The 24,345-nt window shown below is 39.9% G+C and overlaps 1 protein-coding gene across 1 annotated transcript in view; it reads right to left on the bottom strand.

Moving 5' to 3' along the window:
- Window positions 1-24,345, bottom strand: part of fnbp1l (formin binding protein 1-like) — a 56,994-nt gene that overhangs the window by 924 nt on the left and 31,725 nt on the right. Inside the window, exons 2-14 of the mRNA XM_039812222.1 lie at window positions 21,658-21,773; window positions 19,780-19,868; window positions 18,193-18,299; window positions 16,507-16,569; window positions 15,384-15,488; window positions 14,023-14,151; window positions 11,303-11,449; window positions 10,884-11,105; window positions 4,042-4,151; window positions 3,756-3,888; window positions 2,892-2,986; window positions 2,028-2,203; window positions 138-175 (exon numbers count right to left, since the gene is read on the bottom strand). Of these exons, the coding sequence (XP_039668156.1) occupies window positions 138-175; window positions 2,028-2,203; window positions 2,892-2,986; window positions 3,756-3,888; window positions 4,042-4,151; window positions 10,884-11,105; window positions 11,303-11,449; window positions 14,023-14,151; window positions 15,384-15,488; window positions 16,507-16,569; window positions 18,193-18,299; window positions 19,780-19,868; window positions 21,658-21,773 (1,530 nt within the window). The remainder of the gene's footprint in view (window positions 1-137; window positions 176-2,027; window positions 2,204-2,891; window positions 2,987-3,755; window positions 3,889-4,041; window positions 4,152-10,883; window positions 11,106-11,302; window positions 11,450-14,022; window positions 14,152-15,383; window positions 15,489-16,506; window positions 16,570-18,192; window positions 18,300-19,779; window positions 19,869-21,657; window positions 21,774-24,345) is intronic.

Below are 24,345 nucleotides of genomic sequence, written 5' to 3'. Positions count from 1 at the left end.
AAGCTGTATATGGCTTTGGATAAACTTGCTCGTCACTCAATTCATTGTTGGTTTTGATCTGCATGCAGCCTTACCATTTACAACCTGTAACAAAACACACAATTTAACAAAAGTAATAAATAAGAAACAAGCATTACCTCGTCTTCTGCCATCACTAGTGTCCCCTCGTTCTGACCTGAGAGTCAAACAGACCATAGTGACATTAAACGCACACACCCAGGTTTGTTTTGTATGAAGGTAAATATGGTGAAAAACGTGAGAGCTTGCAGAATACAATGTGAGAACTTGCAGAACAAAAAATCTGAACTTGTATGTTAAAATTTGCACTTGTAAAACAAAAATTTGCACTTGTAAAAAATATTCACACGTGATCTGAATTTGATGTGACAAAAAGAAAAAAAAACACGAGAGCTTGTAAAAAAATCTGAACTTGTAAATTGAAATTTGCACTTTTAGAAAATATTCACACACCTGTATTCTGAATGTGAAGTCGCAGAAAAAATATTCACAAATGTGTAGATTGATATTTGTATGAACACAAACGCAAACTTGTAATGCAACATTTACTCGTGTACTTTTTTTTTTTAACTCAGGTTCATTTTCCATCACAACCACAACTCAGTGATTACAACCTCTCGAATCTGTCTTCACATATCGTCACCTTCCTAAAATAATTGCCTGAGTCATTATTTAACAAAAATGATTTTGTTGCCTAAATCATGTCCTCATGGTGCTGGCCACCTCTGGTAAAATTGCCTACATCCTCAGTTGAACAGGACATGTGATTCTACACCTTTAGTATAATTACCTATGTCAAGCATGTGACTGAGGCAGTTTTATTTTTTGTATGTTCTGAAAAAATGATTTTTAACAAAAATGCTTTTGTTGCCTAAATCATGTCCTCATGGTGCTGGCCACCTCTGGTAAAATTGCCTACATCCTCAGTTGAACAGGTCATGTGATGTGATTCTACACCTTTAGTATAATTACCTATGTCAAGCATGTGACTTAGGCCGTTTTATTTTTTGTGTTTTCTGAAAAACGTGAAAAAATGACTTAGGCAATTATTTTAGGAAGGTGACGATATGTTGCTCTCATGCATCACAAAGTGGCGAATCTGCGCCTCGACTTTTGCAACACTTCTTGCGATACATTTGGTGCAGAACTAATTTGTACCTGTGGACTTAGGCTGTGGAGCTCTGAGCCAACAGAACGGGGAAAGCAGGGTTTCTATCGCCAGATGAGGGACAACTCTGTCCGGCTTATTTAGCTATGTAGCATGGAAGCCTGGTGGAATAGCAAGCTAGTCTTCGATAACTAACCAACCAGCCTGCTTCTAAATAAATACCTTTTAATTATCTTAACACTTTTTAACAGTCAAACTGAAACACTGGCGGTGAGCTGCAGGTCCTGCAGCCGCAGACGGACCGTCACCAGTGGGGATCGGCCAGCGTAGCAACATCGCTATTATTGCCAGAAAGCTTCGCTGCCGACCTCGACCTGTAGTCGGAGCTCCAGCGGGACACGGTGAGCCCCACACCCGGTAGCAGCGGCACATCCCCCGGCCATGACCACAGCTTGCTTTGCTGATGTTGTGCCCACATTTTGCATCACTGACAAACATTGCACCCGCTTGGGCAGCAACAATAATTTCTGCAGAATGAGTGTTCCTTAACACACACACACACACACACATATATCTGTTGAGAATTACATCCACCTTGCGTTTTACAGTTGCTAACATGTGGAAAATAGTAGCCATAGTAAGTAGCAACATGCTTACATTAACATTGGTTTTACTGCCAAGCTAGCCACCTGGCTAGTTAGCTTAGAAAAGCAATGGTTTGTTTAATGTTGTAATTCGGTCTACATCAAACCCTAATAACACAACTTTTCTACTATTTTCATAGATTGGTTGGATTTGTATAACCGCTCTCAGTTTTCCTCGATCAGCTGTCATAATTGTGCCCCCCCCCCATAGTTAACTGAAGAGATTTTTTTAAACATTGTATGCTCTTTGTCCGTACCATCGAAGGAGTAGAGCGCTTTGCAGTGTCCGATGACTGGCAGCGGGTCGTCGTCGTCAAATTCGTCATCAAACTCGTGCGGGTCGGGGTTGGGTTGGCCGGGCTGTGGAGGACTGGGCCGCTTGTGAGGTGTGTGATGCTCCTGACTGGTGTCGTCTGTATAACTGCCCTCAGGACTGATGGGAAACAGGCAGCAGGAATGAGCACTGAGTTAGCATGTTAAAATGCATTGTTGCTCCTTTGCTTATATACAAAAGCAGAAACCCAGTACATTTTCCCATGGAGAAAAATTGCATTTAGCAGGTTGAGAGGTCGATCTTGAGTCAAGTGCAACACCAGATTACTAGATTTTTAAAAATAAATAAACTGGAACCTTTATATTGTTGTGGATATTTGTACCTGTAAGGTCCATCTGAATGCAGATTTAACTACATTCCAACTAATTCCAAGTTTTAAAAAGGTGAAAGAATGACATGCTGAATTTTTAGGCAATGTGTCATTTTTATGGGTCTGTAATAGAGGAAAAGCTCAATTTAAACCTAAGTTATTAATCAATTCATTTTTATTTGTTGAATTGTATGTTACATGATTGGACGTTGCCTCTTTTTCCCCTATAATCAGTACCAGATGACTTTGTTACTTATAAGAAACTTCCTAGGAAATAATTCAAAAGACTAAAGTAAAGAATTGGTTACAAACGCACTCTGAAGCCAGTGGAATGACCACTTCACAGTGAAGACTTCTTACTAAATGGATTCACTTATGATTTTGGGAAAAAAAGATTACTCTGACTGTCTCTGATGTCATTCATGAATACGTAAAGTGAATGTTTGCGCTTAACATATATTTTGTGTTTTTGTTTACCTCTCTCTGCCTTGAGGAGTGTGATGGTGGTTGTCAGCGCTGTGTCTTCTGTCTCCTCTGGAGCTTTGCTTTCCCTCCACCTCAGATAACCAAGTCTGTCAACACAGAGAGAGAGAGAGAGAGAGAGAGAGAGAGAGAGAGAGAGAGAGAGAGAGAGAGAGAGAGAGAGAGAGAGAGAGAGATGGGTCAAAACACCGGACTTTCACGCAGGAGACCCGGGTTCGCGTCCCGCTTGTAGAGTCGCTTTTTACCGGAACCGTACGCCCACCCGCGACGAACTCGTAAAATAAGGACGCTAAAGGAGACTTTTAGCGTCAATAAGAACGAGAAAGGCTCCTGACCAAACGTCCTTATTTTACGAGTTGGGTGTGAGAACCTGTTGCTTTTATCTGTCTTTTCCTCTCTTACCCTCCATCTCTTTCTTGGGTTTTACGGTCAGGTTTTTTTTCTTCTTTTTTTAAAAGATAATTTTTTGGGCATTTCCGCCTTTAATGATCAGGACAGCATAGATATGAAAGGGGAGAGAAAGGGGGAAGCAGGAAATTGCCGCAGGTCGGATTCAAACCCTGGGCCTCTGAGTTGAGGAATAAACCTCTTCATTTGGACGCGCGCTTTACCAACTGAGCTACCAGGGCGCCCCAGTCGGGTTGTTTTTGACTCCTTAAACCTAAACCTTTGGGGGCCTGGGGAGCCCTTGGTGGAGCGTGTGCCCATGTGTGGGGGTTCTTTGCTGCATGTCATTCCCCCTCTCTCTCCCCCCCTTTCATGTTTTCAGATATCCTATCAAAACAAAGGCCTAAAATGCCCCCCAAAAAAAAATCTTTAAAAAAGATAACAAAAATCTAAACCTTTTTACTTTCGTACCTCGTTTTTGTGAATTTCCGAGCGCAGCTTCTCCATGTTACATATGGTCTCCGATATTTTGGGCTGCAGGCTGCTGGGGTCTCCCATCTGTGGATTCTTCTCATACACATCCTTCATCTTGTTCAGGGCATCTCTGAAAGACACAAAACAAACATGCCCTGGAGTTGATGGGATGGAATTAATGATAATAAGCAGTTCATAGGTCATGTTTGGCTTATTTTCCTCGTTTCCTCTGGATACGTGTTGATGATTTGGACTAGGCAATGCATTATGGGTGACACCCTACCTCTGATCCATCTCTTTCTGGAGCTCTTTGCTGAGTTCGTCGATCCTCAGCTGCAGCCTTTTCCTCCTCTGCTCGGGGGGTAAGTGGCTGAAATCCTCCAGAGATGGGGCCTGGTGGTAGAAAACAAAAACACACACATATCTCAAACTACAAACCAACTCAAAATGAAGTCAGTGATGAGGAGAAATAATCCCGGGGCCAGAATTTCTCTAATTTCTAGGAGGTCTGGAGAGATCTGCTAAAACCACAACAGTACCACTGCACTTTTTGTTGAGCCCAGCTGCCTCCACTTGTTAACACTTTCCACAGAAAGTGAGAGACTTAAAAGAGACTTAAAAATAAGCAAGCCTGAATCGGCACGTAAGCTGTTGCACTCAAACCTAACTTGAATGAAGGAATAGAGCGTTAAAGGCAGATAATCACCTTTGTTATCAATGCTTAATTGCCAAAATGAAATGTCAAAATGTAAAACTTATGAATAAAAAACCTCAAAAAAAACTAAAGTTAAAAATTTTTTTTTTTTCTTCCTTGAAAACACACACTTTAAAAAAAAAAAAACCCTGAAAAAAAAAAAAAAAAAAAAATTTATTTTTTTTTTGCGGGGTTGGTATTCAAACGTAACTTTAAAGTATTCAAAAGTTTAGTTTTTTTCCTCCTTGTTGCTTTCTAATAATAATAATTTTGCTTCTAAAGATACAAACCCTCCTTTCTGGGACTGTGTCAGTACTGATCAGGTATACTGTGCAGTAGCTGACATTAAAGTAGAATAAAATGGACTTAACATGGGAAACTAATGTTACTAAATGTTACTAGTAACTAAATTGTATTTAAGTGGGTGTAATGTAGCTTTAGTAAGTGAAAAGAATATGATATCAGACAGAGGGCAGGAAATCTAATTTAACTAGGAGAGGACTATCACTACTGGGTTTATACAGTACAGGCCAAAAGTTTGGACACACCTTCTCATTCAATGAGTTTCTTTATTTTCATGACTATTTACATTGTAGATTTTCACTGAAGGCATCAAAACTATGAATGAACACATATGGAATTATGTACTTAACAAAAAAAGTGTGAAATAAGTGAAAACATGTCTTATATTTTAGATTCCTCAAAGTAGCCACCCTTTGCTTTTTTTGATAACTCTGCAAACCCTTGGTGTTCTCTCAATGAGCTTCATGAGGTAGTCACCTGAAATGGTTTTCACTTCACAGGTGTGCTTTGTCAGGGTTAATTAGTGGAATTTTTTACCTTATTAATAAAAAAGCAAAGGGTGGCTACTTTGAAGAATCTAAAATATAAGACATGTTTTCACTTATTTCACACTTTTTTGTTAAGTACATAATTCCATATGTGTTCATTCATAGTTTTGATGCCTTCAGTGAGAATCTACAATGTAAATAGTCATGAAAATAAAAAGGAAATGCATTGAATGAGAACGTGTGTCCAAACTTTTGGCCTGTACTGTATATTGGACACTATGGGAGGATACATGCACAAGCACCTACACTGCTGGGTCTTCTTATTACTACCTCCACACACACACACACACACACTTACCATCTTGACTGACCACTGACGCATTAACCGTTACAGTAAAAAGAGACAAACCACATGGGATGCGGCTTAGTTGTCAGTATATCACACAGCCACCAACATGGCAGTTGGTCAGCATGAAAACCAGCCAGATCGATACGTCTTCCCAGAAGTTCATGTTTAAATACCACTTTCATGTACAGCACATGAACTACTGAATATTCATACTACCCTGCAGATTTATTTCCTGCTTCTATCAGCAACTAGGGATGTTTTCTTGTGAAGAGAGGCAGCATTTCATTATTTATTTCTCTTCGGTGTAAAATTACAAAAACTTTCAAAAACTAAAAGGCTTTTCATGAAAGTAAAACACTGATTGATTGTTGCTGGTTAAATAATAATAATAATAATAATAATAATAATAAAAAAATTACTTCAGGCAAATGAATAAAACATTTGGGCTGAAATAAAATGCATTCTGGTACATTCCTATTAAATGACAATTTCTAAAATGTGCTGATTATAACATTACCCTGTGGAGCTTTTGACCAGTAGCAAGCGCTAAAGAGTAATTATGTTATTATGTATGAGGAGCTATGTGAGTCACACAATACATATTACTGTTACAATTTCCCACAGCTCATTAAGATGTCTGGATTTTTTTTTTTTTTACAAAACCCAAAGAAATTCAGTTTTCTATTATATATATCAAAGACAAGGCAGCAACAGGTATTTAAAATTATGCAAAATAAATCCGCTTTTAAAGTGTTACATGAATTCTAATGATTATTAGGCCTCAAGTAAGTAAGCAGAGGGTATTAGGTCAGCCGTCAAACCAGTGGTCAGGCCTTTTCTTCTGAGGGCCACTTTAAGTAGATTGAAAAGCAGCCAATCACAGATGGTCCTGACAGAATTGATGGGAGCAAGAGCCAATTAAAGTATTGGCTTGGCACTGAGGCCGGGTGTTTACTTACAAATTTGTGTTAAACTGTGTGAAAGCCGAAAGCTCCGCTTCAGCACATACCGACACTGTTAGCAGTGCGCACACACAAACACGTACACAGATCACTGCAAACTCGGGTCAACATCAGAGCAACACACCTGAGGCCTGTACTATGAAGCAAAATCAACATGCCCTGGATTTATTTCAGTTACCCGCCGGCTTCACCTAACCTAACAACCGCAGTCCCGGGTAGCGATATTACGAATCCCACTACGGCCACGCCAAGACCCGCCCTTCAATAGCATTCACACACTACTATTGGCCAGGCGTCCATGCTTACATGTACAGGTCCTATCCCCTGACCAATCCCCTAACCCTAACCTTAACCACTCGAGGTGAAATGCCTAACCCCGACCAAGCGAGCTGCTTCGTAGGGCGGGTCTTGGCGTGGCCATAGTGGGATTCGTAATTTTGCTCCCAGGTAAGCTGTGTCACCACGATGGTTAACAACTGGTTCAATCAACCCAGCAGTTCCCAATCCCAATCGCAAACATCTACCACAGCCGCATATTTTACATAAGAAGAGCAAACTATAATTCTACATAAATATGAAGAACACAGACACGGTTTAACAGGCAAAACGCAATACAGTCGCTGCTTCCTAAAACAGGAAGGAACGCTGGCAACAACAAAAAAGCCGACGCTGTTATGCGTAAATCATAACACTTTGCAATATCACTTCCCCATCAGTCAGGACCAAGATCAGACCATAATTACACTTGTGCTTTCCATATACTGCCGTTGCTTTAGCCTATTATTTCAGTTGCAACCCTGGCAGTGGTAAGCGACCGTGAGAGAAAATAAAATATATAAAAACATAATTCAAACAACACACGGCTCTGAAAATCGATAGCTTTCATTAAAATACCCATCAGGGAATGTTAACGGGGTTGTCGGTCTCTAAATGTGTTAACTTTTCTGAGTGCCTCTCTCTCTCTCTCTCTCTCTCTCTCTCTCTCTAATCTTCTAAGAACAATGACGCCGTTATTAACCGAGTATTGATTGGTCGGTAGGCGGTGCTTTTACACCGGTTGATCTCTAATCTCCAATTTAGCCTGCTCCCGACCAGGTTAGGTGGTCAGCATAAGTTACCACGGCGATTGAATCCGGTAACAACTAACCCACCATCGTGGTACAGAAAACCCTGGGTTGAACCTGAAGTTAGCTCGTTAACGTCAAATCTTGCTTCGTAGAACAGGCCTCTGGTGTTGGAAACTCATTTTCACCACACAACACTGCAACCAGAGTAGTAAAAGCTCTCCAAATCACACTCACACTCACACTCACACACACACACACACACACAATATCACCAAGGGTCCTCCATCTTGTGATTGGAGCAAAACTCCGTCTCATAAATGAAAGGAGAACTAGAATCACACAAAAACAAAAGAAATAGTGGGAATAAGAAAAGGGAAGGGGAGAGAGAGAGAGAAACATAGCAAGAAAAACAAATACAGCACAAGAAAAAAATGAGTGAGAGAAACAACACGACAGGGTGTCTTAATTTCATCGAGTTTAGTTACATTTTGAAATTTTTAAATCAGATCAGACCTTTGAGAGCAGAATGACACCTGCCTAAGAAAACTGGGTTTCAGATTTTAAACATTATGAAGCCATTGAAGGTCTTGAGTTTAATATTTTTAATATATAGTCCAGAAACTGCAGACACCCTGTAGAAGACATTTAAAAAAAAAACTAAAATCAGTCAACCTGTCAATCAAACACACTTCAACGCTACTTCCTGTCTCACCCCTCTCCTCAGACCCCTCAAACTCTGGGGGATTCTGGGTACTGTAGTCTTTATCTCAGACAAATATTGGCTCACTATGTCAGTGCCGAACCGGGATGAAGAAGACATGGTGGAGGTGGAACGGGGACGGGAGGAGGAAGGGGAGGAAAGTGGTGGAGGAGAGGAGGAAGGGGACTGGTGGGGAGCAGGAAGACAGGACAAAACCAAAAAGGTCAGGATGACACATTCTTTATCATTAAAGTGTTCAGGTTCACATATTATTATTCACATGATTCCTACCAAGTCATGGAAGAGTCATACGCATGACTCGTGTGTGACTTTTCCTTTGATGAATTCAAAACTGACTCATTCAAGCTTCTCAAATGATGCTGTTGAGCCACCCGAGAACAGGAGCAGTGGCGGGGGGTATTTTGGTACCCCTAAATTTTTTTTTTAAAAAAAAAAAAAGGGGGTGGAATAAACCTTTTTCCCCCCCCACACAAAAACACAAAAAAAAAAAAAAAAAAAAAAAAAAAAAAAAAAAAAAAAAAAAAAAAAAAAAAACACAAAAAAAAAAAAAAAAATCATTCAGTCCAATTGGATTGGTCCGTATTTTGCACATTCCATCCTCTTTGTACAGCTCTTTTCATTTTAAAAATAGACATTTTATATATATATATTTTTTTTTATATATATATATATATTTTTTTTCGTTTTTTATTATAAATTTCTATTATATTATTATAATAATAATAATACATTTTCTACTTGGCAATTAACCTGTTTCAAAGAGCTGTTCACGTGTGAAGGGAACCAACAGGGAGTCAGTACTTCCACATACCAATCAGGATTTAGCAATGTTTCCATGGATACAAATTTATTCTTGATGGTTTTTAATTGTTGCTTATTTAGTCATGAATATTTCAAGTTATAGAGAAATACTTTAAGATAAGATTTGAAGCCACTTTTTCAGGGGTTTTAAAATTCCGACTTGTGAGACACCCGCTTGTGAAAATTTAGGGCACCGAGTGTTGTACAATTGAACTGAACCGTATACACAAACACACACCCTAGTATCCTGATACTGCGAGGCAGCTGATGACGCCAACATAAACCAACAGCAGAGTTAATGATTAACCAACCTGGTCTTTATGGAGAGGGACAAAGTCCAAGGAGTGTATCGGAGAAAAGATTTGACTGTTAATACAAACACTGCAAACGGTGACAAAACCCTACAACTCGAGACAAGCTGAGAATACAGCTGAGGAGCAGAGGAAGTAATAAAGCATGAGTGTTCAGGACGTGACTAATAAAGCTGATGTTCAGCTGCAGGGTGGGGAATTATAACTGTAGCTTTAACTAGGAGTCCGTGCAATTGACCACCAGCAAAAATGATAAACACTCAGTCTAAAAATAAATAAATCGTTCAATTCAGAAGGCACTTTCTATGACTTCTACATCTGAAGTGCATTATAAAAAGGTCGTAATGCATTATTGTCCATACTTTGAAGAATATATGATGTATACTGACACATGAGATCTGCACTAATGAAACAATGTAGATATACATTAAAGATGAATTACAAGCATTCTATTAATGTTTGTTCATAGCTTTCTAGAAGAGGTATGCTTTTTTATATGCTTTTTATGTACTTGTATAGCACATATTGCATAGTTATATAGTATCGATGGTTATATAATTATATGGTTTTCCAGTTTTCTCTCATATCTTCAGTGTAAAAAAAGGTTTCTTAAAAGGTCCTATGACGTGCTGCTCTTTGGATGCTTTTATATAGGCCTTAGTGGTCCCCTAATACTGTATCTGAAGTCTCTTTCCCGAAATTCAGCCATGGTGCAGAATTACAGCCACTAGAGCCAGGCCCACAATGAGCTTTCCTTAGGATGTGTCATTTCTGTTTCTGTAGCTTTAAATGCTATTGAAGATGAGAGAGGGGGAGGTAAGGTGGAGGGTGGGGGTGTGGCCTTGACCAACTGCCACTTTGCTTGTTGGCAAGCCATGATGTCTCTCTCTCATGGGTGGGCCAAATTCTCTGGGCTGGCAAAGCAGAGAAAGGGGAGGTAATCTTGCTTGTTATGACCTCATAAGGAGAAGATTCCAGATCGGCCCATCTGAGCTTTCATTTTCTCAAAGGCAGAGCAGGATACCCAGGGCTCGGTTTACACCTATCGCCATTTATAGCCACTGGGGGACCATAGGCAGGCTGGGGCAACGCATATTAATGTTAAAAAACCTCATAAAGTGAAATTTTCATGCCATGGGACCTTTAATGGAATTTCCCATTTCACAATTGCTTCTTGAAAACAGTGGTATTTAAAAAAACATACATTAAGTGGAATATGGCAAATCACATCACTAGTCACTAGATGGGATCGTGCTCAATTTGAAAAATCTTCTAAAAAGAGGTTGATTGACACTGACAACCACTCCAATTATTCCTAACTATTCTTTTTTATGGTTTTAGGAGGACGGTTTTTACTTTGAGATATTTTCTGCCGAATAATAACGCAACAACAACAACAAACAAAAGAAGCACCCTTCCCTCCTCGTACCTTTGGTTTCTTCCCAAACAGCCACAGCTTGTTCTTGGTTCTGCTCATAGGATGTTTCGGATCGGGTCGTGGCCCCGGGGCCCCTTCTCGGTCTCCTTTGGGCGTGTTGCTGATGGTGCCGTCTGAACCCGCTCTGCTCAGATTCTGACTGAAGTCCTCGAAGGGGAAGTCGCCCGGAGGTTCGAAGCCCGACTTAAACGATTCCACGACAATGAGTGAGTCCTAGGAGGAAGGGAGGATAGAAACAGATGAGCGGTGGGAGACAAAAGGAGAGGCAGGAGGAGACACCAAGCAAGTAAATGTAGGTTCTTCTCTCTATCTCTCCTACAGTAGGTTAAGTAAAATCCTATTTATTCTGGATTTCTTTCTAACCGTTTCCTTTCCCATTTCTTACACCCGTCCTCCGGCCTGCTACATACCTTTCGCATATCGACAGCTTTGGCAGCAGAAACCATTCCTTCTAGGCATTTGGAGATGATGGGAATGACTCTCCGCTCGGCCTCAGCGAAGCTCCGGTACGTCTCTCCGAGCTTCACCGTCCGACGTTCGTCCATGTCCTGCAGATTCTGTAGCACGCAGGAAATGGAATAAACACTATTACCAAAGCGCTCACGCTGACATTTCTACAAGCCTCTTAGCGGTAAACAACCTGTCACGAGTGAGCAGATCCTTTCCCTGAGCAGCACTGATACCCAGTCAGTATATTATTAATGGTTTACATGAGACAAGCTGCCAAGGTAAACATTTAATGGGGCACTTACGCCGAGCACAACACACTTTCTCTAAACACGACAGTTTTAGTGATGAAGTGGCTGGGAACTTCCTCCACGTGGCTATCACCAGTGGGGGAATGTAACTCAGTACATTTACTCAAGTGCTGTTCTTAAGTACAAATTTTGAGGTACTTGTACTTTACTTGAGTCTTTTCTTTTCATGCCACTTTCTACTTCTACTCTGCTACATTTACAGAGGGAAATGCAGTCCCATGTCGAAGTGTCCTTGGGCAAGACACTGAACCCCGAGTTGCCCCCGATGCTGTGCATCGGAGTGTAAATGTGTGTGAATGTTTATCTGATGAGCAGGTGGCACCTTGTACGGCAGCCTCGACCACAGCGTATGAATGTGTGTGAATGGTGCCTGTACTATGTAAAAGTGCTCTGAGTAGTCGTTGAGACTAGAAAAGCGCTATATAAAAACATTCCATTTACATGAAATACTTTTACTTTTAATACTTTTAAGTACATTTTCCTGATGACACTTGCATACTTTGACTTAAGTAACATTTTCAATAGTATTTTTACAGTGTGTTATTAGTACTTTTACTTAAAGTGATGGTTCGGAGTAATTTCACCCTAGGGTCCTTTGCCCCCGTTCTCGACGCCACCGCCAGAAAGCTTTTTTCACCTTGGTCGAACATTGGGAGCGTAAGGAGCGTGTAGCGTTATCAGCTGAATAGCTTAGCGCAGAGGCTAATGGATCCGAGTGTCTCTTTACATTACCCCACATATGTCCCGAAATGATACCAAACGTCTACAGTAGTACAAATAGGTTATGCACTCATAAAACGATGGATTGTAAAATTTGTAAGTACACCAGAAGTTTATGTAAATAACACTTGCCTGCTGGCTTCTGCTCTTTGCTCTGCTGCTGCTGCTGTTACTACCGGGCGTAAGAGTGCTTAGGGACATCTACAAATTACAACACGAAAAGAGATGCAACAAAAATATTTATTAATTTAATGATTAAATAAGGTAATGTCTCCAAACTTACCTCAATTATTACTTGTCTCCTGCTAGTTATACTACAGCACTTACTTTAAAAAATAAGTTAAATTAAAAATATATTTTGTTGCATCTCTTCTCGGTTTTGTAATTTGTAGATGTCCCTAAGCACTCGTCTTACAGCAGCAACAACAACAGCAGAGAGCAGAAGCCAGCAGGCAAGTGTTATTTACATAAACTTCTGGTGTACTTACAAACTTTCCAATCCATCGTTTTATGAGTGCATAACCTATATATACTAGTGTAGACCTTTGGTATCATTTCGGGCATTATTAGTGGGGTAATGTTAAGAGACACTTCGGATCCATTAGCCTCTGCGCTAAGCTATTCACGCTGCTAACGCTCCCAATGTTAGACCCAGGTGAAAAAAGTTTCTGGGGGGGTGTTTGGCTCGAGGTCATGGTGCAAAGGACCCTAGGGTGAAATTACTCCAAACCATCACTTTAAGTACAGGATCTGAATACTTCTTCCACCGCTGGCTCTCACAGACCGTTCCCTTAGACGTTTGTTCACGGCCACATGCGGCCGGACCGGTTATCAAAACAAAGAAGCTCTGTTTACAACACGCGCAGAGGGAGCGGGACTTCAGCCTCTACTCAGAATGCTATTACTCCACTGTATCTTTACATTGCAAATATTGCTATACTTCTGTATTAGTCTATATCCACGACATTCCACTTTGCTCCGACGCTGCCGGAAATGTCACCCGGATGTCCGTTACCTTCCGCTTTCTTTGTGTTAGATTTTAAACTCCGGTGGATTTCTGAGGACTATGGTTAACTGCTCCTCAGATCTCTGCAGGGTAAATCCAGACAGCTAGCTAGACTATCTGTCCAATCTGAGTTTTTCTGTTGCACGACTACAACAACCTTTGAACGGACACATGTTCCACCAAAACAAGTTCCTTCCCGAGGCTATTTTGCAGAGGCAGAGGTCATTGTGTCGGGGGCTTAGCACCGCCCAAGACAAACTGTGATTGGTTTAAAGAAATGCCAATAAACCAGAGCATGTTATTCTCCCATCCCAGAATGCTGCATGGACTAGCCAGACCCTCCTCTGCAGGGCTGTGGAGGAAGGTCTGGCAAAGCGAGACTACTGCTATATTAATGTTCTGAATGTCGAGTACAGACCCTTTAAAAAAAATATAGGTGAAACCATAAATAAAAGGTGAACGTTTCTGCGCTGCCGGTGCTCTTCATACCCCTTTCCCCACCAAAATGAGCTATTAGAATTGCGATTCAATTAAAAGTCAGAAAGACTTGATCACATTTTGGTTAAGACTAGTTCAAATCCCTACAAGACAATAAACTCACGTCACAAGATGGATGTGAAGCTGCAGTACGACAGGTTTGCATTACCTTGAAGATGTGTGGTATGGCGTTGTTGAAATGTTTCCACTGCTCTGCGTTGAAGTTCTGCAGCTGAGCGGCGTACTCGTTCTTACTCTCATCAGCCATGTGATTGCGCAGGTAGAACTGGGCTTTGGCCTGAACGATGACATCAACACAAACATCAGAACCACATTAGCTGACGCCTCAACGACCGACCTCGTCTGTCCCAACACGACCACGCGAGAAATGTGCACACACAGTGGCACTTAGATCCAATCTGAAGCCCGCAACAAATCAGCAACGAAGCTACTGCTGAAACCCAACACTACAAAAACATTTACATTTCCTCCTTTAAAGGATGGAAAGTCATGTTTTAATGGATGTCATATAGGTTTGGTTCAACAGCACAAACACCACATACACACCATGCTATAGATGTCTACCGCCCTGAGCACAGTTAACAAAAATAAAGTTTTAACCAAAATTTATACTTTTATAGGAGCATTTCTAATACGTCTCCTCTTAGGGCTGGGCGATATGACAATGTATATATAGTAAAAACAATATAAAAATGTCAATTAGTATATATATATATATATATATATATATATATATATAGTTTATCCTTTTTATCTCAATGTCTAAAAAGTGACGCCTTATGTTCTGATCCTTGCACGTTATGTTCATTTTGCACTAAAGATAAGAAAATACTCAGTACATTTCATTTGTCAAGTATTTGATTCACACAGGAGTATACAAAATAGGCCAATTTACCATGTTGTTATTTCATATAGACTATTTATTTATTGAATTCCCAGAAAACATGCTATATCCTGAAATGCATCGTTATCGGATTATGAAATCAAATAGAAGATTGTGGCCCTATCGCCCAGCCTTCGCTGCTCTTATTTCCATAGTTCTGTTAAAAACTGTTTTCAGACAGTACCTCATCTAAAAACAAGGCTGACTGGCCTGTGCTTTAACCTCTATTTGGAAAGGTTTATTTTCCTTCAAGCTTTAACTTAATCCACCTAGTCTAATTATACAGTAAGTGTGGAGGAAAAGGGGAGCTACAGTATAATTTCCCAGGCATCAATTATACACTACTAACTTTAAGAAAAACTAAATACTAGGTATGATGGTAGTGAGATGAAGTTATTCTGTTATTGAATTGCTGGACGTGAAAGAACTGTGTGTTTTTTCCTTACTATGTTAAAGATTTTGCTACGGCTCATCCAATAATTTACTGTCTTCGGTCATGTGCCCATTATAGACTGAAAGTAAACGCGCTGCTATTTTCACTGATGGGAAAAGAAAGGACAGGCTGGCTCACAGATGAAACACATACAGTACATTAACGGCAGTTGTTGCTGCAGGCAGCTTCCTACCTTCTCCACCTCCGATTTGGTGGCGTTGATGTCATTGTCTAACCGGTCGTAGGTAATCTGGGATTTCTCCGCTTCTCTACACTCTCTCTCAAACTTCCTTTTGCTCTAAAAAAAAAAAAAAAAAAAAAGAAAAAAAAAGAAAGAAGGCACAATGTTGAATATTTCAATAAACACAAAGAATATACTGTTTAACATCTTCATTAATAATGCACCATCTCCATTTCCTGGTTTTTGTTTTTAGTTTTTTTTTGTTTAAAGCCAAAAAAGGGAGAGAGGGAGATGAATCAGGCAGAGAGAGATAGTTTACTTCCTGCCAGCCCATCTGGGTCACATTAGTAGTGAAGGGAACACAGTGAATAGTTTAGACATTACAGTCCAGTCACCAAGTAGTCACTATTAAAGTCATGCAGACCACACAATGAAACGCTCTCCCTCACATGTGGCAGAGTAAAGTACCTCAACTAATGGGCTACAGGCCTAAAAATGTCACTAGGCATGCATTATTTATAAATTTAACAAGTAGCAATTAGCTATTTAGCTCTAGTCTTGTAATGAAGCAGTTTGTTATAAAATAACTCTGCAAATGCAATTAAATGACCTCAGTGAACAAATGGAATATCTCTCTCTGGAGCCTTTTAGAAGCCAAAACAAAAGGTTGTTGAGAGCCAAATGTGGCACATGGGCCTTTGCTTTGTATTGATGTGAGGGGCTTGTCTACACTGAGGCCTCTCTGCTGGCCCCTGTCCTTGGTCCGCAGACTGGGAACTTTGCCAGGAAGAAGTAAAAGCTCCCTGCTGTAGACACAAACATTCTCATATTATATTTTTGATTAATTTGGACAGCTCCAAAAAGGAGCCTATAATACTAATGTTTATATAAAAACATACAAGTACCACAAATGCCATATTTGTCTCTTCAATTCATAATGGCATGTGTGGGATTAGGAAAAGTGGATCCCCATTTGTCCAACAGTTACCTTTGTCTGCATTTCTTGCATTCCTTGTGCAAACAAGCATAAGACGAGTACAGCTGGCTGTCCCTAACAGAGAATATTTACACTAAACACTTTAAAAAAAAAAAAAAAAAAAAAATCCCTCCTCCTTCTCCCTCCCTCCTCACTTACGTTGTCCATCTGTTTCCAGCAATGGTCCAAATGCTGCTGGGCCTTCCTGCCCTCCTGTAGATGCTGCTCTCTCACGCACACACACACACACACACACACACACACACACACACACACACACACACCCACACACACACACACACACACACACACACACACACACACACACACACACACACACACACACACACACACACACACGAAAATACACATAAATAGTGTATATAAAAACACATTCATATGCACATACACATGACAAATGACTGGACTTAAATTATTATTTGCACAGTTACGTCCACAATAACAATCCACTGGAAAGGAAAAGTGCTGAGGCCACAGACAGAAATTTCCAAGAGTCCAGTGACTAAAGCAGTAAAATAAATTCAGACTGACTGAAAACTAGTTACTTATTACATATGAAGGTTTTGCATTCCAGGTTAGAAGAGCATACATATTGTTAGGAGAAGGTTTGATTTGAGTTGGGAGCGTTTCGGCATACCAACAATTTACCGAGGTCAAGAATGTCAAAAAAGTCCTAATAGTGCTGTGGATGAAATACATAATAACAGATTTCCCTCCATATGCTCATAAGAACCATGTGATAGTTAAAAGCTCCAGGAAAAGCTGGTGTGTAGACCTTGAGTTGGGGCTTTTTTTACATACTCAAAGAATTATATATATTGTTTAAATGTGTGCTGTGGTTGAAACAGTAGGCTAATTTACACAGAGATTCTGTAATACTGCTGTAGAGAAGACCTGCCATTAGGCCGGCGTTGCTTCTTTACCCTGAACCAAACAACAGCGGCATAACGATGTCCCAGTTTGTGATTTGTCTGGAGGCAAGGATGCGTCACATTCACATTCATCTACTTTTAAAAGAAACTTAAAAGATTGCACTTGGGAGAAAAGATGGTTAACAAAAACTGCCAGGACTGTCATGTGGCGGACAAAAACCAAACAAAAGAATATGTCATTGTATGGAGGAAGTCTCCTATCATGGGTAAAAATCCTAACTCTGGTCCTACAGAGAGATACGAGACATTGACACAGTTCAGATGTAATTTATTATACAACTATTAAATGGAATGTGTGTTTCTTTATGCTTCATCAAGCAAGGCTCAGTGCCTTCCTAAAAGGCACACTGAGAGACATTAGCAACTCTCCAGTCATACTATGAATCCACAGGCAGCTCATCACTGCCGGGCCACAAGACAGAACAAATAAATCAATGCCATTATAGATTTAAGACATCAATATGATAAACATAACAAGCAAGAACTGTAATAACTGAAAACAATAGCATGTACATTGTGCCTTATAATGGGGTCACGGAGTGAAATTTGGAGGGATAGTTAAAGCTTTACAGCACAAAACAAGAAGGGGGCGCTGTTCTTCCAAAGCACTCGGATCTCACATGTTCAGAGCTTATGGCATCAGCAGATGGTGGAAGAAGTAAAAGACAGATGGTTAACATCACATCCAACATATTCCTCTTGAGTGAAGCCAAACAGAAAATAAATGCACATGAGGCAACACACAGGATACAAAAGGGCAAACAGCAACATCCGTTTCATGACGGGAAGCAACTGCTTTTCTGAGAAGCGTGGTCTTAATTATCAATAGATGCAATGCAAACCACTGAAAACAAACCTCGTGTGTCACTTTTATTCCATAATATGTACTCACGTGCTTCCTCTCAGCTTTGAGGTCCTGGCTGTACCTCATCAGCTCTCCGTACACCTTGTGAGCCATCTCCTCCGCCACCACCTCCCTCTGACCGGGCGAATTGAGTTGTTAACCTGCAACAACAGACGCACATTCAATGTGAGATTACTCCACTGACTACTTCGATCCGCTGCTGTCGATGCATCTGCAGTAATACACTTGCGGAAACATTTGAGGGTGCAAAACGCTTACGAAACACCAAAAAGTGCGAAAAGATGACGTGTCAACAGTCACGTGGCAGGTGAGGATGACAGGGGAGTTAAAAATGCACTTTATTCATTCTCAGTTCCAATATATATTTAATTTAATGTGGTTGTATTCATGCATTTTATCTTATTGAGTTTATTTTATTTATCATATTGCTATTGTTTCCTGAGGAAATGTCGCTGCACTGCGACTCGATTGTACCTCCTAAGTTGCCGTAGCTTCCGTCTCCTCCTCACAATACCGTCTTGTATTGCCGAGGTAGGTTGTGTGGAAGATGCTGCTGCGCTTTACTGTTTTCTTTAAATAATGTGTTGTGATCCTTCAATATTTATTGTCTCAATGTTAATATGATAATATTAACTAGCCATTTTGTGCCGTTTCTCCGGTTAAATATCTCTGTATTTCAGGCCTGTGTGTAGTGTGTTCTAACAACAGAGTGAAACAATTGTAATTTCCCCCCAGGGGATATATATATAAAGTATAAATTATTAAATTATAAATTTTAAAAAGGTGCTTTCTTTAACTCTTTCTTCGGCGCCATTTTCACGCGGTACTGTGTAATGTAAATAACGGCGGCTCTACAGTCCATTTTGAGTGCGTAAATTCTGTCATTTAACGTTTAGGAGCAAAGGTGCAAATAGAAGGAAACAACGGACCAGAAGCCAATTCAGGTAACATGCTCTTCTGCAGGTATGTGTATCTCTTTTTTAGATGTTATATCATTTTTGTTATCTCTGTGTAGTCACCCAAACCCACGTACTGTTTCACTTTGACCACTGAAACTGTTCATTGTTTCTCATGTTTTTATTGTCATAATTCTGGTTATTTGTTTTCCCTATTTGAAATGATCTTAGCTAGTAATGTTCACAGTAAGAGTTGAGTAAGATACTATACTGTAATGTCAGCTTTATGTACTGTATGTATCGTAGAAAATGAGATCACTCTGACAATAGCGTTTTGTATTGCTGAGGAGCAGAGGTACAGACAGAAGGAAACCATAGACAAGAAGCCAATTCATGTAATAGTGTCGTCTGCAGGAGCAAATCAATTCTGGAAAACCGTCAGTTGAAGTTGTCTCCTTTCATACCCGGTCCACATCCATTACATATACTAATGTAAAATAAAGAGTGTTCCCTGATTGGTCTAAAACACTTGCTCAGTGTTCTATGAACAAGTTCACTGTAAAGAATGGCTGGACAGAAAAAAAAAAAAAATGAATGGAACCACATCAAACTCAGTGTCTGGATCCTACAAATGAACAGTCAAACATTATTTCCAGCACCAGAAAGAAAAAAATATATATACTGTCTAGCAGGCCTTTTCCGCTCTGAAATTGCGCATGCGTCCAAGAAGTAAATAAAAGCAGAAAGTTTACTCGCCTCGGCTCCTCATCTTTGGCGCGTTTTGGACAGTACTTCTTCACCAAGTTCCTGATAGAAGGAGAGAGAGAAGAGAAGCGGAGGTTAAAAATACTGTGATATTTTAGGCCTGGTAGAGAGACAAGTAAACCAACAAGAGGCACACAGGATCTCAGTTTTTTATTAAAGATGACATCAAAGCCTCTGCCTGTCTGTTCCCCCAGGCTCTGACAATACAGACTCCAGAACAGCAGCGATTTAATGATTTAACTAGAGAGCAGAGGAATGTATAGGAGAGAGTGTGTGTGTGTGTGTGTGTGTGTGTGTGTGTGTGTGTGTGTGTGTGTGTGTGTGTGTGTGTGTGTGTGTGTGTGTGTGTGTGTGAGAGATGTATTCTGAAGGGATTTCCCCCCCTTTGAAATCATCCACTGGGACGCTACTGGTTTTTGATGAGGATAACTGGGTCTGTTCTTGTTGAATTGTCTCAACGAGCGTTTCAACATTGGATCAAAAACACAAAAATAAAAATATATCCCCAGTCAACCTAACCTTTATTTGAACATTAACTACCAAGTGCTGATATTGGTAAATCTGTATTTAAAATTAGGATAATGTGCATGCTGGATATAAAGACAGGCTGCCTAAATCATGTCCCAACACTTATGCCGAGATCAGACTACAGGATATCAGCCCGACAATGGCCGGTCCTGACAGACATGCAGGCGTCTGGAAGAAAATGAGTGCCCCGGTGTTGTGTAACTGAAGCTGTACTGGGGATGCTTCACAATGTCCTGACTAGCAGGACTAGCATGTCAGTGTCCAATATGTAGTCTGCCATGTCGAGAATCTCTGACTGTATGATCGCCTGATCTGATACAGTGACCAAAAGAGCTTGTTTTAATGCAGAGCTATTCTGAAATTTGATTTGTCTTACCAACTGAAACATACCTAATTTTACAGTAAAATATAAAATGTTAGACTCCGCATCTAGACATCTGTGAATCAAAAACTTTACCATTATTTGTAGAAGACAAAGTCAAAAATGGAGTGAGAGTGCATCTCTCATAGCTGTATGAAAGCCTTGCAGTGTATGTTAGTAGGGCTGGGCAATATATCGATGTTATATCCACATCGATATATAGGGCTGGGCGATAGGGAGAAAATCAAATATCACGATATTTTTTAACCAAATACCTTGATATCGATACCGCAACGATATTGTAGTGTTGACTATTGTTTTTTTCACAAAATATTTATGAATGAGATTTTTGATAAATAATCATCAGTAATGTGGATATAATGATTAAGTGGGTAAAGGCAAATAATAGAACAGTTACAACTGTCTGGTAAGTTCAGAAAATGACATCACTTGTACTGTAATGCAGCCTTTAAAACCAGGAAAAGACAACTTATGTCATATTACAATATCCAGTCTCATATCACGATATTGATATAATATAGATATATTGCCCAGCCCTATTGATATATATGAGGCTAGATGGCATCTTTCATTTTAGATTTCCTAATGTCGCAATATGACACTAGTGGTGTCTTTTCCTGGTTTTAAAGGCTGCATTACAGTAAATTGATGTCGTTTTCTGAACTTAGCAAACTTATTAGCAGTTTTATTATTTGTCTTTGCCCACTTATTCATTGTATTCACATTATTGGGGATTATTTATCAAAAATCTCATTGTGTTATTTTTTTGAAAGCACCAACAGTCAACCCTACAATATCGCGGCAATGGCGAAATTTATGTATTTGGTCAAAAATATTGTGATATTTGATTTTCTCCATATTGCCCAGCTCTATGTCAGTCTATCTGCCCATGTTTACTGGTTTGTGTGTGCGTGTGTGTACCGTAGTTGTTTGGCGTAGTTCTGCTCTATGTCCAGCCTCTCCTTGACAAACTTTGCATAGCGCTCAAGAAAGTCGATGCCCCACTGAGTGTGTTTGTCCAGATTTTCAAACTGGTCCTGAAGATGAACAAGGAGAAGAAAAAACATGGAGGGCAGAAGAAGAGGGCAGGGGAGGAAGGACGAAAGAGGAAAAAAAGAGGAAAACATTTTTAATTTTGATGAATGCCTCCAATTTGGCAAAACAACGAAAAACACATAAAAAAACGAATTTTGAAATGAAAAGATAAAAGGTGCGTTGACAGCTGGGTGGAAAACTCTTCATCTCTCTGACACGTGGGGTTAAAATCTAGGGTTACACGACTCAGCAGTCCGTCTGCCCGTTCTTATTCACACAAATAAAATACACATGTCCTCCTGCCAGTGACTCAGTGGGAAGAGTGTTCCATTTCTGTATGTATGTATGTATGTATGTATGTATGTATGTATGTATGTATGTATTATATATATATATATATATATATATATATATATATATATATATATATATATATATATATATAAATAAATAAATAAATAGTCTCGATATCAAGACTTTTTTCTATTTGTTTCCCACTGTGGTAGTTGCTGGTCATTTAAAGTGCTAATATTATACAACTTTTCAGGTTCATAATTGTATTTAGAGGTTCTATCAGAATAGGTTTACATGGTTTAATTTTCAGAAAACACCATATTTTTGTTGTACTGCACATTGCTGCAGCTCCTCTTTTCACCCTGTGTGTTTTGCTCTCTGTTTTAGCTACAGAGTGAGACATCTCACTTCTGTTCCATCTTTGTTGGGAGTCGCACATGCGCAGTACCTAGGTCAGCACTGCTAGCTAGTCAGTTGCAGAGTATGAGGGCGTGCCACGCTAGCAGCTAGGCGAGCATTATAACGTGTGTTACAAAGTGACCACGTTTGTCTCTGAAGTAAAGGCTGGACTACAATAGAGCTGTTTGGAGCAGTTTGTGAACAGTGTTTTCTGTTGCCGATGCTAAGTCCCTTTGGGGTGGACTTTGGGCTTTTCACTTTGTAAACCTATAACATGCACAAAAAGATATATAACAATAAAGGAAAGGGGAAAAGCCAAAAGGCATAATATGAGCACTTTAAGTGCTTTGTTTAAGGGCACAACAATGGTGGTAATAAGGGAGGGGCAGGTGATGCTCATTTGCTTCTTAACCCTGAATTATCCAGCCCGACTGGAGATCAAATCTGCATCATTACATTTACAAGCCCACATGCTGATCTTTAGGCCACTGCTGCCCACCAAGAAACAACACAACTTTCAAAAAATAATCAGGAATTGATACTAAGTTGAAGAAAATGCCACCAAGATAGTGTCCACTCTCAGCTTTTTTATATATGAAAGCAACAAATTCATCTCAATCTAAGTCAGCATTGTGACACACATATGGTACACAAGTGGCTGTAAAGCAACTTAAATCAACACATTGATTGTTCTGAACTACAAAAACTTCTCAGTTAACACAGGACAATCTAAAAAGGTGGAGATAAGCCATTTACCTAGTATTTCTTACTGTGGACACCCTGGCTACCACTCTTTATGCTTCTCTGGGCCTTTCTGTTGGTGTGTCAACACAAAAAAGGGCATGGACTGGAGCAAATAAGGGTCGCCAAGGGAAATACGAGACAGCTGACCTTTTTGTTTGTTCAGTTATCATTTTCTTTAAATACAAAAAGGTTTTCAAACAGCCATGCCAAGCAGCATTGTCTTTTGCCTTTTTTTAGTTTCTGAAGAAAGTGTGTTGAGAAAAACAACCTATATGTAGGGGTGAGTAGATGAGCAATTTAGTCAAAAATGTGTTTTATCATGGCCAAATCCTTGATACTTTAAGATTAACATTTTTATTGTCATTAATCAGAGTACAAGTACTGAAAAGCAGTTGTGAGGTTTTTGAGAGGTAAATATGAATAGTGCAAGTAACACGGTATATGTACAGAACGTCGTTAAATAGTATGACTGTACACAGCAAATATGAATAGTATAAGTAACTGACGAGTAAAGAACCGAGGAAAGGGCTCAATCCCCACATGTAGCATTTGCCCTGCCAAAGTATCCTTGAGGCAGACACCGACTTCCTAAAAATAAAACAGTTCAATTTCTTTCATCAATGTGTTTACATGTCAATACAAAAAAAATACAAAAAATACATCCCTGATTGGTCTGATGGGCTGGGGCAAAACAAAAATAATAGCCCCTCTTCCAACAAGGAATTGGCTACCATGAGCACAATGTGAGGCTGAATGAATGACGTGAAACTAATTTGCAATTAATTATCCGTCTAATATTTTCCTGTGTTTGAGGTCCACCATAAGTGATCCATTAAAGCCTGTAACACTGGGTCATATTTCCACTGATCTGAAAGAGAACATTCAATGGATTCAAAAAAAGAAAACAAAAGAACGCCTGCAATCCAAAAGCAGCCTTCAGTCAAGGAACAGACCGACAAAATGAAACCACTGACACAAACAAAAGGACCCCAGCATGTTAAAACAAACCAGTGACGGGGTGAAACATGGACTGGCAGAGTAAACAGCATCCACTGGTCTCTGCAAGGCCTAATGCCAGCATTCATCAGCGAGAAAGAAGTTCACAGTGGTGCAAACAAGTGCCAAGTGTCAAGCTGC

The sequence above is a fragment of the Perca fluviatilis genome, chromosome 9 (genome assembly GCF_010015445.1).
Source record: "Perca fluviatilis chromosome 9, GENO_Pfluv_1.0, whole genome shotgun sequence".
In the NCBI taxonomy this organism is placed as follows: Eukaryota; Metazoa; Chordata; class Actinopteri; order Perciformes; family Percidae; genus Perca; species Perca fluviatilis.
The sequence above is the reverse complement of the archived record's forward strand: the minus strand, read 5'-3'. Positions and strand labels throughout refer to the sequence as shown.